A 16,306-nucleotide genomic window follows, 5' to 3' on the forward strand; every position below is an offset into this window, starting at 1 on the left:
CAGATTGGGGATGAAGGTGAAAAGAACTTAGAGGAACTCTTCCTTCATCCTTATAGAGTAATCTTCTTTATATCATTCAGACACTCAGCTTCCTTGTAAAGTATCTTCTTTTTATCATTCAGACTTAACTTCCTTCTTTTTATATTTTCCAAAGTTTTAAGAGTTTATCTCTTTTCTTTTATGTTCTTAAAGAGTAAAGGGTGGTGCAGTTTTCTTGAGTCACCAGAGGGTCTTTTATCCCCACTTGCCTACTCAAATATTTGGCTTATTTACTTTCATGAGTACCAATACTTGTATTAAAGAACCATTTGGCATCAAGGCCCAAGTGCAGATGTCCTATCACATAAGATGGTGCCTCATTCAGAAAATTCAAGATAGAGTAAAATAAATTAACAACATCTTGGCTGCATGCTCCATTCACAACTGTTAATTTAACAGGGTTATGCTTCCATCTCTGAGCAGAGGGCTCCTGGCAGGGACAGCTGCTCCCGTGCCCCAGATTGTGCTGTGTGTGCCCCAGTAGGAGTCCTCAAGAGCAGCAGGAGAGCGGGAAGGTGGTATGCATCCGAGCACTGAGCAGTGTGGCAGCATGGCACTGGGAGGAGGAAGCAGAGGAGGCCCCTGCAAAGAGCTGTCGTGCACACCTTCATTCTCTGTGTGAATACATGTGCAGTTAATTGAAGAAAAAGAAAAACTTGCCTTGAGTTTTACTGGAAATTTATCCATCCTGCTTTTACTCTCAGAGGCAGTTTATTTTCAAAACTGCCTTTGTATACCCATGAGCATGTTGATGGACCTAAGCAATACAGGCCCATATGCTTGTCTGAAGAATGTCAGGTCTACATCATGATGAACAGGATCTGGGTCACTGGGACAGAACTGGTATGACAGGTGGAAAACATGCATCATGTTGGCCTGCTGTGATTTGCATCCTAAACTGGAGCAAAGGCCAAGGTCAGGCCAAGGTCGAGATTGGGGCCAAGCAGAGGACTTGGTACATGATCAGCATTCTCTAATTAATGGTCTTTTGCTGCATTGTTCACTGCTGTATTTCCCCATTGCCTAAGAGAGTATTCACAAAAGCTAATTTATTGTGGTGATTATTTTGCAATATATACAAATACTGAATCACTATGTTGTACACCTGAAACTAGTAGAATGGTTATATGGGAACTAAAAGTAACCACACAGGGACAGCATGGTGGGCAATGACACTATAGAGAATTCTGAGTACTCACTTGCTAGGCGTTTCTTTTCATGACTATACCTTTTATTCCTCTCCTCTGATTCAATTTCCATGTGGAAAAAAGTTATTTGCAGCCTATGTTATGCTTTAACCTGATCAAGTGGTAAAAAGTTCACTTTCTAGTCTCTTGCCTTCAGTACTAAGATGGCTCTATTGATGATAATATAAAACTAATTTTAAGTTTAAATTGCTTTGAGAATAAGAAATTGTGATTTAGTGAATATATGCCACTGTTTCAAAAGTGGAAGCTGTGTTTTCTACTCTTTCTTTTTAAAAAGAACTCAAGATTAATGACCATTTTCTGAATTCAAACCTTGAAGGCCTGGTATGTTCATTACTGATGCTGGACCACACACAGAAGGAAGTGGATGTTATTTTGTGACTAGCATTTTGAATTCTCAAATCCTGAACAAACCTCACAGAGCCCTGGAACTCATCTGCATTTTATATAAGACCCTCATGGAATTTCCTGTTTAAACCTTTAACATACTCTTTGCCCCAAACCTACTGGTTTCCTTACCAAGCTTGAAATGTTGAGGAAACAAATAGACTCCCACAATACTTTTTTAAATCATAAAGTTTTTCACAGAGTCTCTCACAAAAACCTGAAAAATCAACATCTTTCAGAGCTCTTCGATGAAAACCTAGGGTGGGTGTGACTTGAATTTCCAAAGTACATCTACAAAAAGGCTGATTTAAGTTTGGTCAAGGAGAGACACTGAGTTAGGAAAAGAACGACAGATAAAATAATACCAATGATTCTGGAAGGCCAAAAGGACACTAATTTTTCTATAAAATAATGTGTTCTCTCCTAAGTTCTTTACCAGGGAAAGAAAGGAGGCATGGTTTGAATTTCCAGAGTACTGCTGATTTCTTAACTCCAAGTATGGTGCCTAGCACAAAATAAGTCATTCAATAAATATGTGTTGAATGCTGTGATTTGAAGGAAAAGAACATTGTTCCATCTCTTTTTTCCCCCCTTTTTTCTGTAAAGGTTGAAAAAAATGATGAGGACCAAAAGATTGAACAAGATGGCATCAAACCAGAAGATAAAGCTCATAAGGCCGCAACCAAAATTCAGGCTAGCTTCCGTGGACACATAACGAGGAAAAAGCTCAAAGGAGAGAAGAAGGGTGATGCCCCAGCCGCCGAGGCGGAGGCAAATGAGAAGGATGAAGCCGCCGTCGCCGAAGGCACGGAGAAGAAGGAAGGAGAAGGCTCCACTCCCGCGGAAGCGGCCCCAGGCGCCGGCCCCAAGCCCGAGGAGAAGACCGGCAAAGCCGGCGAAACTCCTTCCGAGGAGAAGAAGGGGGAGGGCGCCCCAGCTGCTTCCACAGAGCAGGCAGACCCCCAGGCTCCTGCCCCCTCGGAGGAGAAGGCCGGCTCTGCTGAGACAGAAAGTGCCACTAAAGCTTCCACTGACAACTCGCCGTCCTCCAAGGCCGAAGATGCGCCGGCCAAGGAGGAGCCTAAACAAGCCGACGTGCCTGCTGCTGTCACTGCTGCTGCCGCCACCACCCCTGCTGCAGAGGATGCTGCTGCCATGGCAACAGCCCAGCCTCCAACGGAGACTGCGGAGAGCAGCCAAGCCGAGGAGAAGATAGGTGAGCGACCTCCAGGGTCAGACGCCAAGGTGGGCAGGGATGGCAGGACGCGGGCAGGCGGCCGATCCGGAAAGCCAGGCCACCTGTGCCATCAAGGGAGGGGGGAAGATTCTAGAAGGTTTTTTTCAGGCAATCAAAGGAAGCTGCGCTGAATTCCCCAAAGTGACAGGACTTAGAGCTAACTCTGGCCGCTTACATTCCCAAGTATCTCCAAGCCTGAGCGAGAACTCAGGCAGGTCTGTGTAGCAGCCGGTACTAGACAGTCTGGCAGTTGCCTTGTTAATTGAATTGGCATAAAGAGTAAAGCTAGGTAATCCTGGTTGGGGGGAAAAAAACAACAACAACATTCTGTGTATAGGGTAGACTTCGTTTAATAAGTTATTACTGAGACTACACATATTTTATGGATGGGAATTAGCTAATGTGATTATCTGGCTCTAGGAAATGCCTGGTATAAATGCAGCCAACTCCCTATTGATTCAGATGATGTAGTTTGTGAATTGCCAGCAGCAAAAACATAATCTCAGACCACCTTTCCCTGTCCCACAATATGTTTCTGGGCATTCTCCCCACCATCAATTGGTGAATAGTGTGCATATGTGTATGCATGCTCAGAGAATGTTAATCGGAACATTAATCGGGGTCAAACTAATTAGGAAAATAAGTCTGTTGATCTTGCCAAAAACAAAAGAAAACTCCCAAATATAGAACATGTTGTGAAGTCAAACATAAATTATCATTTTATTATTGAAGATACTACTTTCTACCATACGCATACATGATTGAGGGTTGACTCTGCTTATAAAAAGGTACTAGATTCTCTTTGGTTTGGAGCTCTAACTTGGAGTTTTTTCACTATTACTGCCCAAAGAGCCTGTGAAGTATTGGAATAGGGCTTTCCCAGTGCAAGATAAATTTAAGGGAACTTCACCCCTCAACATGACCTGCCCCTCACCCCAGCACATCCACAGTGGTGAAGGAGGTCAACAGTTTCCGAAGTCTTTCTCTGGCCTGGTATGACACATAAATATCTTTCAGCCCCAAATCTTAAAGATAAACTTACTTCTGTGCCTGTTGAAAAAGTTGGGTTTACTCTTTCAAGATTTAGTGATTTAATGCATGTTGTGTCTAAGAACCCAGATTTGGACTGGACCACAGTGTACCTTTGGGAAAGGACCTAGTCCACAAGGATGCTCTCGGAAATGTCTTGCCATCTGACCGTTAGATTGAGAAAGTAATTATTGGACATTTGCCATGATATCCACTTCTCCACATTAGATACTGCAGGATGGCACAAGATTATTCTAGATATTTTCAGTTCTATGTCTTTTATCTTACTCCCTAAATTCTGTGAGTAAGAACCCAGAGTGTATTAACCATTATTGTTATTAGCGTCCTCTAACTTCAGATAAAATGCACATCTCTTTCTACCAGTGACTCATTTTAAATCTTTATTCTAACTACATATCTGCCCCAGGGGCCACAGCTTGAGGTTAAGAAGATGGGAATATTTCCCTGGAAAAGGTAAGGCATGTGATAATGATGGTTTTGGTTTTAATTTACTCAGCAAGACAAACCTTGTTAACTATTCTTGAGATGTAAGTTCCAGCCTTAGACATGATGGCTGGAAGTCACGTTGCATATGATAGACTATCTGTTAGGTAATTTTCATACATCTTAGAAATTGATTATGATTTAAATATAGAAAATATTTGACACTGCTCAGATCATATTTTTAAACTGGGTTTTCTGAAGTTGTAAGTAAAGACAGAAGCATATAATGTGATTAGGTAAATGCTCATGATTTGGATTAATGGAAAGGAGAATTGCTTGAATCAATGAAAAGTCTAAAAATAGTAATATTTTAAGGGAAGTTCAGTTTTATTATGTTTCAAGTTAGAATAATTCCAGTGAATTAATAAAATATTTTAAATCAACTATATTTTAATAAAATATCTATTTCTGCTTTATTGACTATGCCAAAGCCTTTGACTGTGTGGATCAAAATAAACTGGAAAATTCTGAAAGAGATGGGAATACCAGACCACTTGACCTGCCTCTTGAGAAACCTATATGCAGGTCAGGAAGCAACAGTTAGAACTGGACATGGAACAACAGACTGGTTCCAAATAGGAAAAGGAGTATGTAAGGCTGTATATTGTCACCCTGTTTATTTATCTTATATGCAGAGTACATCATGAGAAACTCTGGGCTGGAAGAAGCACAAGCTGGAATCAAGATTGCCAGGAGAAATATCAATAACCTCAGATATGCAGATGACACCACCCTTATGGCAGAAATTGAAGAAGAACAAAACAGCCTCTTGATGAAAGTGAAAGAGGAGAGTGAAAAAGTTGGCTTAAAGCTTAACATTCAGAAAACTAAGATCATGGCATCTGGTCCCATCACCTCATGGGAAATAGATGGGAAGACAGTGGAAACAGTGTCAGACTTTATATTTTTGGACTCCAAAATCAGTGCAGATGGTGACTGCAGCCATGAAATGAAAAGACGCTTACCTTGGGAGCGAAAGTTGATGACCAAACCAGATTAGCATATTCAAAAGCAGAGACATTACTTAGCCAACAAGGTCGTCTGGTCAAGGCTATTGTTTTTCCAGGTCGGTCATGTCCATGGATGTGAGAGTTGACTGTGAAGAAGCTGAGTGCCGAAGAATTGATGCTTTTGAACTGTGGTGTTGGAGAAGACTCTTGAGAGTCCCTTGGACTGCAAGGAGATCCAACCAGTCCATCCTAAAGGAGATAAGTCCTGGGTTATCATTGGAAGGACTGATGCTAAAGCTGAAACTCCAGTTCTTTGGCCACCTCATGCGACGAGTTGGCTCATTGGAAAAGACCCTGATGCTGGGAGGGATTGGGGGCAGGAGGAGAAGGGGACGACAGAGGATGAGATGGTTGGATGGCATCACTGACTCAATGGACATGAGTTTGAGTAAACTCCAGGAGTTGGTAATAGACAGGGAGGCCTGGCATGCTGCGATTCATGGGGTCACAAAGAGTTGGACATGACTGAGCGACTGAACTCAACTGAACTGATGCTACATTTTCTGTATGTTGAATTTGGCTGCATTTTGTTGTCATGGTCTCCTTACCTTTCTAATTGGGGTCATCAATAATGATGTAGAAGAGAGAGGAGTTCTATTTATCATCCCTCTGAATAGAAATTCAGTGTCTTCCTACCTCTCATCTTCCTTTTTCTGCCTCCTCCTTCCTTCCTTCCCTCCCTCTTTTCCTCTCTCTTTTTGTTCTTTCCTTTTTGCCTTTCATTTATATGAACTTTCTACCATGCCAAGCATTAGGGTCACAAAGATGAATTAGCTATGGTTGCTGATCTTAAGGAGTTCTCATTCAGTAATGGAATGGGATGAAATTCAAGCAGGAATGTTGAAAACAATCACAGTAATAATCTCAACTCAGTTGAACTCTACAAAAATATGTGGAGTACCTTTATATGCCAGTGCACTGTGGGACAAAATATGGATGAGACAGCACTTCATACAGTTAGGCTACTTGCTAAAAAGATTTTTAGTAATATGTGTCTCTATAACCAAGTTATTAGAAAAAGAATAGCTACAAATGTTACAGTTTCTGAAATGATAATTATGTGTTAAAAAAATGAAATACCCAACCCATTTATAGAATTGGAGAAATTTTTTGCATTCCCCAGAACAAAATGTTTTAAGGCCCAAGGTATCCATCCATAATAGTCTTAGCTTCCCAAAGGATAGACCCACTTCCGCAGCACTGTGGGTTACATGTGAGATTTCCCAAGGATATTTATACTTACTTGGCAGGGTGCCTCAGAAGCAGTTTTGATTTGATATGTTGTTTCAACCACTTCCTAAATTTACACACAACTCATAAAGAGTCAAAATTTGGGTTGTGAAAGTCCATAAATGCTGTCTATAAAACATGGGCACCCTGTCAACTACTCAGTGACACGCTGCTTAAATACTGTTGATTATTAAGCTTTCATGGCACACTTTTATATTGCTAGAGTAATCATTTTTATTGGCTTTTCTTGACAACAGTCCAGGGGCATTTGATAATGTTTTTCTTTAGGCTTTTACATTCTGAAGATAGGAGCAAAGTAAATGGCTCTATTGCTCATAGACACAGTGACAAAATAAGGGTCAAATTGATAGACCCCTAATCCTAACCTAGCCCTGCAGTTCTTTACCTCTTTTATGTATTATCTCAATTCCTGCATCTTCTCATTATCTTAGCAATTATGACAGTTTCTTTACTAATCAGACATGGGATACTAAGCAAGTCATTGCTTCTCTCTGGGCTTCAGTTGTCTCATATTTTAGAGAAGGGGCTAGGAGAGTTGGTTTCTTAAGGTTTTTTCAGGGTTTAAACAAATAAGTGTCAGACCCTATTCCATTTAATCATCAGAACCATTCTGTAATATAAGTGTTGTTATTTCCAATTCCCCTTTTGCAGTTGTGAAAACTGAAGTTTAGACATATTGAGGCACTTAATCATCATCAACAGATGGCAAGAAGCTAAACCAAGAGCTGAATTCACTCTGACAGCCAGATTGCAGAGGTTACTTATTGAATCCTGACACCAAGGGAGGAATGAAGACGAGAGGAGTGTCTAAGAACCTTAGCTTCATGTCCTAATCTAAAACCATCTCATCATTTGTATAATGGGATGCTCCAGCCTCTTGTCTGAGAATCATTACTGATCGTATTTATAGATGGGTACCCAATAACTAACCACACTCTTTGGTCACAACTTCCTCACTGCTCCATCACCCCAGAATTGCTAGGAATATTACACTGGTTTTGAGTCTTGAGTTCTTAGTTTAAAAATTCATCAAGTACTGTTTGATTAGGCCTCAGAAAGCTATAAGATCAGTTAAAAATTGACTGTTCTTAACGGGAATACTGCTTACTCTATTAAATATGCCAGGAGAGCTGAAATTTAGAAATTGAAGTTTTTGGAACTCAATCAGTTTGAAAGTAATTTTATCTATTCTGGACAGTTCCTTCCCTGAATTTGAAGTGAAGTGAAGTCGCTTAGTCGTATCCGATTCTTTGCGACCCCATGGACTGTAGCCCACCAGGCTCCTCAGTCCATGGGATTTTCCAGGCATGAATATTGGCGTGGTTTGCCGTTTCCTTCTCCAGGGGATCTTCCCGACCCAAGGATTGAACCCAGGTCTCCTGCATTGTAGGCAGACACTTTACCGTCTGAGCCACCAGGGCTTATCAGAATTAATATCTTTTAAAATTATTGTTTATATCTTGTTCCTTCCTTTTGGCAAGTGCATTTCCAAAGGACCCTGATATTTGTAACCAAAAAAAGTGTAAAGAACTTAATAATTAGGACTGATCAGAGAACAATCACTATATCTTCAAACAAAAATTTAAGGTAAAAGATAAGAAGAGGTATATTTTAGAGTCAAGGAAATCATATTGTGATATCTTTTATTTGTTGTCCAGTCTTTCATAGTTCATATTTAATAACCACTATCACCTTATAAAAGAAGCCAATAAACAGAAAAGCATGTATGTAACTCATCCCAGTTTTAAATTGCTGAAAACTATATTTGGAACTGAAAATCAGTATTTCTTAAAACGTAGACTATTTTTCAAATATTAGTGCATATTCATCAAACATTTTTATCTCCACATACACACATGCACACACACATATACACTCAACTCCAAAGGGATTACAAGGAAAAGGAGGAAGACCCAAGAACAGGAAGAGTTGCCTAGTCGGTCCGTTTGGCTGAACACAGAGAGAGACGAGTATCCATTTTAATGGACTAGGAAGCATTGAGTGGATCATTACTCTTGTTTTATTCTCACAATCATAGCTTCATTAAATGAAGAATGAAAAGCTTTCTATAATCAGACATCAAAGCGAGGGAAGAAGGAAACTGGTAGTGCTTCTTAAAGCTACAAGATCGGAGCCCTTGAAGGTCTCCCAAGACATATGGTTTACAGCATGCACAAAGAAGAGGGAAAGGTTTGAAAGGATGTGGAAATTTTGCCAACCCTTAGTTGTGTTTGAATTTTGTACCATAAGAAAATAACTTAATCAGGTGCTGAATCTCAAACCAATTCATATCATCAAGAGCATTTGAATCACTGCCTTCTTCAAAAACATCTCCAGCCAGTTATTAATCTCATAGCAATAAAGCTTGGGTCTTTAAGTAACTAATTTATTTTGAGGCTTGTTTAAAAGAATTGCCCATAAATTTTTTTCACAAGGATGATGAATAGCATCAGGTTTTTTAATAGATCCAGTATCTTGTAGGAAGTATATGGCATTTTTTTCACAAGGATGATGAATAGCATCAGGTTTTTAATAGATCCAGTATCTTGTAGGAAGTATATAGTATTTTTTTTTGCAAGGATGATGAATAGCATCAGGTTTTTAATAGATCCAGTATCTTGTAGGAAGTATATAGTACAAGTGCTCTGTATTTTCAGCACAAGAGACTAAACACAATCTAAAATTAAGAGAACTGGATTCTTGTTCAGATCCTATTGATTGCAAGCCAGGTTGTCTGCCCTCTGAGCCTAGGTCTAACACCTGCAAAGTAAATGCTTTCAGCTAGGTCTTCTTTGCCTTCTAACTTCAAAAGGCAAGTGTGCAGTGGTAGACTAAAGAGGCATCTGGAAGAGTAAGTAGCAAGTGGTTTCTAACTCAACCATTCTCACTTCCCTGTAGGGCCTTGTTTTCTTAACTATTAGATAGTGGGTTTAGGGGGCAGGGCAGTTAATAGAGAAGTCTGGATAGATGGGCAAAGATTTCAAGAAGAGATAGATGTAAGAAAATTTATGGTTACCCTGGAGGCCCAGGAGACTGCAAGGAAATTTCAATGGAGTTTTCTAACCCACCTTACACTTAAGGTCGAAAATGAAGAGTTGACGGTGATGTTTTCAGATATGGTTAGACTCTTGCTTTTAAGCTCCCTGAGATGGAAAACTACAGCTCAAGTGGCTCTAATTTATTTTCAATAGTTTCACTTTCATCTGAGACTTAATTTATTAGTAATATTTTAGTACCCATTTTATTTTGTTAAAGTAATTAAAACAGCTTCAAGGGTGTATAAAACTTTGAATTCTTATGGAGAGCAATGGATGCATTTGACAGGCAATTGTGGTTGTTAGCTTTTTAAAGATTTTTGTCAGTAGATTGTCATTAAAACTTAAGAATTATATGAGTAAGGCTAATAAACTTTCCTCCAATCCTTCTATTCACTCTTCAGTCACAATAATTGGATCTTTGACCATCAGTGAAATTGGCTAACAGGCCCAAGTGTTTGGAATTGGGCTATTGTTCATCCCAAGAAAAGATAGTGTAGATGATACACAAGTTAGATATGGTTACTCAGCAGTTCTCACGTGTATTTTGAATTTTTGAATCACAAATTATGATTGTGGAAGATAAAATATATTGGTTCGATCATCTCACACTATTCTATTTGGAATGAAAACTGCAATATCTTCAGGGATAAAGGAAGTACCCTAGGAGGGCTATTTGCCTTTCCTTATGAATCAGGTTCAGTACTAATGTTCTTTTCTGTAGGCATATATGTAGTCAAGTAAGTCCTGAGGCTAGTTCTTGGTTTTTATTCTTTCTAGTATAAGTTGGTAGAATCTTTCGGATTTCGGAATAGAAATCAGAAACCATTAGCCTAAATTAGCCTTCTGTGTGTGTCTCTTAGAATGAAGATGAACATTTTTATAGCCCTGCTAGAATATTCTCTTTGGGGTATGAAAAAGTGAAGAATATAATTTAGATATACTTTAGCACTGTCTCCATGCCTGTAGCAAATTCTTCTGCCAACTCACAAGCACATATGTACACATACAAAGACACGCACACATACACATGGATTCAGTATGTAGGAAAGGTCTTCTAAGAGTCCCATTGGAGAAAATCTGGAAGAACAATGAACTACATATTTTTTCACTCTTCAGGCCATCGAGAAGTGGGGAATGGCTCCAGGCACATCTCTCTATCTCTAGGAAGCAGTGTGTACAGAGTGAAGTTCTTTTCTATGCTGGTTGTGTTATTGAGATGTGTTTGTGAGTCTATATTGAGATGGGGAGAGTTAGGCATTAGTGCTAAGGCTCCCTATTATGAAATTATTGTGGTTGAAAGTTAAAGTCCTGCTTAAGCTGATTAGGCTTACCTGGTGGCTCAGATGGTAAAGCTTCTGCCTACAATGTGGGAGACCTGGGTTTGATCCCCTGCAGAAGATCCCCTGCAGAAGGAAATAGCAACCAACTCCAGTACTCTGGCCTGGAAAATTCCATGGATGGAGGAGTCTGGTAGGCTACAGTCCATGGGGTTGCAAAGAGTCGGACACAACTGAGTGACTTCACTTTCTTTAAGCTGATTAGGGAGAGGTGGTTCTGGAAGACTTCTTGGTGTAGAGTTTCCACTGCTGGATCTTAAAGGACAAGATGAGGAATACTTTTATTTTTAAAAACTTGAGAAACCACCTTTCATTCAAATTGACACAAAAATACAAATAATTGTATTTAAGTCATAATTTAGCAGTCACTTTTGAAGATTAACCCTCAGTGGAAAAAGTAGCTCCATCATCTGTATTGATTATTGTTGAATCTTTTGCACTTATGGAAAGTGTCAGTTGCTCAGTCATGCCTGACTCTTTGCAACCACATGGACTGTAGCCCACCAGGCTCCTCTGTCTTGGGAATTCTCCAGGCAAGAATACTGGAGTGGGTTGCCATTTCCTTCTCCAGGGGATCTTCCCTACCGAGGGATCAATCTCAGGTCTCCTGCATTGCAGACAGATTCTTTACCATCTGAGTCACCAGGAAAGCCCATCTTGCACATATAGCAATGGGAAATAGAAGGTAACCAATAAGTATTTGATGAATGAGTTAAGAATGAATGAACAGTGTTATCACAGTAAAGTCCTAAACTGACCTAAAAGACTGGTTTCTAACCTCAACCCAATTCTAACTTTAAGCGCACATATAAATTGCCTAAAACTGTTGGACAGAGTGCTTCCAAATCATTACCATTTCTAAAATAGCTTGACGGTGCCTATAATGATACATCACAACTTATTTGCAGATTCTAAGTGACAAAGGGAGGCAGACACTTGCTCAAACAGAAAGCTGTGCTGCTGTCCACCTATCTTTTATTTTGGAAGCTGAATACACAGACTCCCTGGAAAGTTTTGTTGTTATTCAGGGGAGTACGTCATCCTCAAGGTAGCCAGAATTCATACCACTTAGGGCTTTAGAGACCAATGTGAGCATTTTGCATTATGTTCAGGAACATATTGAAAACTAGAGGAAACCAAAGCTGCTCCCTCCTGAAAGCAGTTGATTAATTTCATTCCAGCCCCATGAGTGACCTGTGTGTGGCTCTTGCCAGTGTGTGACAGGTACACCCAGGGAAAGAATGATTTGCCAGGTCCCTTGGCTTCTTTTCCTCATCTGACATGTTTAAGTAATCTTTGCAAGGTGTTAAGAGTCTACCAGACCTGCTGTGCCCCCGCTATAGGCTGAATTGTTAGTATGTTCCCAAACCAGCAGTGTTGGGACAGAGACCAGAAAATCGGCTTTCCCATTCCTGTTACTGATTCTCCTTTTCCAGAGGAGTGTAAACATAATTTGCCTACAGCTCATGAGCCGTTCAGACTGCATACCACAAGGAGGTTGGACTGGGAGGCAGAATAGATTTGCCCTTGCATGTAACTTGCAGCAACTCTTGTGTATTTGATAAAAAGAAAGGGCTTGTCTTTGTGAAACTGTCTTTTATTCATTTTAAAGGGCTGAGAAAGACCAGGGTTTAGCAGTGTAGTTGCAGTATTCTCAGATCCTTTCAGAAAGAAAAGCAGGTGGATTCTTTATCACTGAGCCACCTGGAAAGCCCTGGAACAATATCAATTCCCAAAAAAATGTCTCGGTATAAAAACATAAATATCAACTAATAACTCTCACATACTTGTATACATATGTAAGTAAGGCCTTGAGAACTAAATTTAACATGTGCAGTGATTTCTGTTATGGATTGTGCACTTATTATAAAGGTTAAGAAAAATGATAAAGTTTAGAATTATAATAATAACTGCTGAAGAGATGGATGGATATATTGTCCTCAAAAGTGTGATATGAATTGAAAGACCTTTTATCTTTTTAGAGATGAGTTCAGCATTTGGGTTGAATTGTGACCTTGGTTAACTTTTCTAACTTCTAATATAGAGGAATGGTTGCCTCCTTCGTTTCCTCAAATTTTTAGTGCAAATGATGCTTTTAATTCTAGGCAGAGCATTGTAAAACAATGAATTCATAGACAGTAGGAGCAGAATAGAGAATCATTTTTCAAAAGTGAAGATTTCAAAATTCTTAGCTGGGCATCATTTGTTCAGATAAGTTTCGTATATACATACATACATATATATGTATCAGTTCAGTTCGGTTCAGTTGCTCAGTCATGTCCGACTCTTTGCGACCCCATGAACCACAACATGCCAGGCCTCCCTGTCCATCACCAACTCCTGGAGTCCACCTAGACCCATGTCCATTGAGTCGGTGATGCCATCCAACCATCTCATCCTCTGTCATCCCCTTCTCCTCCCGCCTTCAATCTTTCCCAGCATCAGGGTCTTTTCCAATGAGTCAGCTCTTCGCATGAGGTGGCCCAAGTATTGGAGCTTCAGCTTCAACATCAGTCCTTCCAATGAATATTCAGGACTGATCTCCTTTAGGATGGACTGGTTGGATCTCCTTGCAGTCCAAGGGACTCTCAAGAGTCTTCTCCAACACCACAGTTCAAAAGCATCAATTCTTTGGCGCTCAGTTTTCTTCACAGTCCAACTCTCACATCCATACATGACCACTGGAAAAACCATAGCCTTGACTAGACGGACCTTTGTTGGCAAAGTAATGTCTCTGCTTTTTAATATGCAGTCTAGGTTGGTCATAACTTTCCTTCGAAGGAGTAAGTGTCTTTTAATTTCATGGCTGCAATCACCATCTGCAGTGATTTTGGAGCCCCCAAAAATAAAGTCAGCCACTGTTTCCACTGTTTCCCCATCTATTTGCCATGAAGTGATGGGACTGGATGCCATGATCTTAGTTTTCTGAATGTTGAGTGTTAAGCCAACTTTTTCACTCTCCTCTTTCACTTTCATCAAGAGGCTCTTTAGTTCTTCCTCGCTTTCTGCCATAAGGGTGGTGTCATCTGCATATCTGAGGTTATTGCTATTTCTCCCGGCAGTCTTGATTCCAGCTTGTGCTTCCTCCAGTCCAGCGTTTCTCATGATGTACTCTGCATATAAGTTAAATAAGCAGGGTGACACTATATAGCCTTGATGTACTCCTTTTCCTATTTGGAACCAGTCTGTTGTTCCGTGTCCAGTTCTAACTGTTGCTTCCTGACCTGCATACAGGTTTCTCAAGAGGCAGGTCAGGTGGTCTGGTATTCCCATCTCTTTCAGAATTTCCCACAGTTTATTGTGATCCAAACAGTGAAAGGCTTTGGCATAGTCAATAAAGCAGGAATAGATGTTTTCCTGGAACTCTCTTGCTTTTTCGATGATCCAGTGGATATTGGCAATTTGATCTCTGGTTCCCCTGCCTTTTCTAAAACCAGTTTGAACATCTGGAAGTATACTAACCCCTCTCCCCCAGTTAGGACTAATCTGGTTGAGGATGGTAGGGGGAAATGGTGATGGCAGGAGAGATGCAGAGCCCCTCTTCTGCTTCTGTTCCTCCCCTCTAAATGAACCTTCTCTGGCCTCTGAAGTATAGTTTGCAAAATACAAATTTAAGGAATTTCTCTGGTATTAACTTTCTACACATGGACAGCAAAATGGTCAAGTGAGATCTGAACCTGTCAGTCTCACTCTCATGGTCTTTGCAATGAGTATGAATAACTGCAGCTACACTAATTAGGTAGTAGATTATGTTTATTATTTAGAAGGTGAACAGAAACTCCCCCAGTATTATAGCCCAATTGTTTAGTCGTAGATAGGATTGGTCTGTGTAACCTCCAGGCATGATGTTAGGTACGTTAAAGTACATTCTATTTTAGTTCCAAATTTATTTAAAAAATAAGAAACCCAAGTTTTCTTTTTAAAGTCTTGTTTTAAAACCCTAAACCAATGAATTTTGAATTCTTTCCCTTGGAGCCCTGAAATTCCAGGGAGTAGGACCTCAGAGTGGTATCTGGGAATTAGGTTGTTTCACAGTGGCCAGGTTGGTGGGCACTGGGTCCTCCACCATCCCACAATTGTCTGTTCTTCCGTTAATTCTGGATCTTAGTAAAAATTTGGCATTTTAATTAATAATAACTGAAAATTACTCTAGTAAACTTAAAGCTAATTTCAAAAGTCCTTGAGTTTTGGCATGATTAAAAATCAACTGCACATAATTCAGAACTCATTTTTCATTCAGGCATCTACTCTATACTCAGCTTCAATTATTTGTTTTACAAGTAGATGATCTTCCCAGATATAGGACTTGTTCAAATTCTAACTGTTTGCATTCAAATAGGAATTGTTCAAATTCTATAAAAATTTGTTTCTTATGCAAATTGTTAAAAAATGGAAGTTGGATGACTCACCCAAGGTTACTAACCAAGACTAAATAAAATTTCTACATCCGTAGCTTCCAAGTCTTTAACAAAAAGAAACACACTAATAATGCAATAGTATTTTTTAATTCTACTCCAATTTTCAACATAATTGTTTAAACAAAGCATTTTCTCTGATGAGATACCACTTAAGGAATTCTATCCATGTAATTTTGAAATATTCACAAAAATAAGATTACTAGAAAGCCAAAGCCCAAAATCTGTCTCAAGAATTCTAAAAAGTCTGTCACCTTTCTTTCTTCCATTCCTCATCCCAGTGAATAATAGCTGTCTGTGCCTCTGTCTAAAAGGATGCCAAAAAGGAAGCACCCATGTGCAACAGGGTCAGTTCTTATTTAACTCCAGAAATGAGCATCCTAAATGTCATTTGAATGCTTAAAGTCATGTGGTGAAACAGCCCAGCTGGCTAAAGAGGAATAGATCCAGTAATGGAAATATAGGCTTATGGTTGAATGGGCTTTGACTTCTTATAATTTCTAACATGACTTGAAGATCACTCATATAAAACTACAAACTTATATCTTATATCTTATATTTGTCCAAACAAATACCTTACATTATACCTTCCAGTGCTTACCTCTGGAATGAAATCTAAATTATAACCATGACCTGCAAGGCCCCATATGATTTGACTTCTGCATCTGCCTCTGATCATATGTCCTAGTTTGCCCTTCTTCACTCTTCTCCAACCATCCCACATTCCCTAGTGTCTCTTGAACACACTCAGTTTGTTCCTATCTTAGGGCTACTGCATTTGCTTTCCCCCTCAATCTTCCCTTTGCTTCCTCTTCACCTTGAAGTCTCCGTTTGGATATCACTTGATCAAA

The 16,306-nt window shown here is 39.7% G+C and overlaps 1 protein-coding gene across 1 annotated transcript in view; it reads left to right on the forward strand.

The window, feature by feature from the left end:
- The window catches only part of GAP43 (growth associated protein 43), a 96,950-nt gene that overhangs the window by 55,400 nt on the left and 25,244 nt on the right, over positions 1 to 16,306 (forward strand). Inside the window, exon 2 of the mRNA XM_043474962.1 lies at positions 2,241 to 2,850. Coding sequence (XP_043330897.1) covers positions 2,241 to 2,850 — 610 coding nt within the window. The remainder of the gene's footprint in view (positions 1 to 2,240; positions 2,851 to 16,306) is intronic.

Source organism: Cervus canadensis, chromosome 7 (assembly GCF_019320065.1).
Source record: "Cervus canadensis isolate Bull #8, Minnesota chromosome 7, ASM1932006v1, whole genome shotgun sequence".
Classification (NCBI taxonomy): Eukaryota; Metazoa; Chordata; class Mammalia; order Artiodactyla; family Cervidae; genus Cervus; species Cervus canadensis.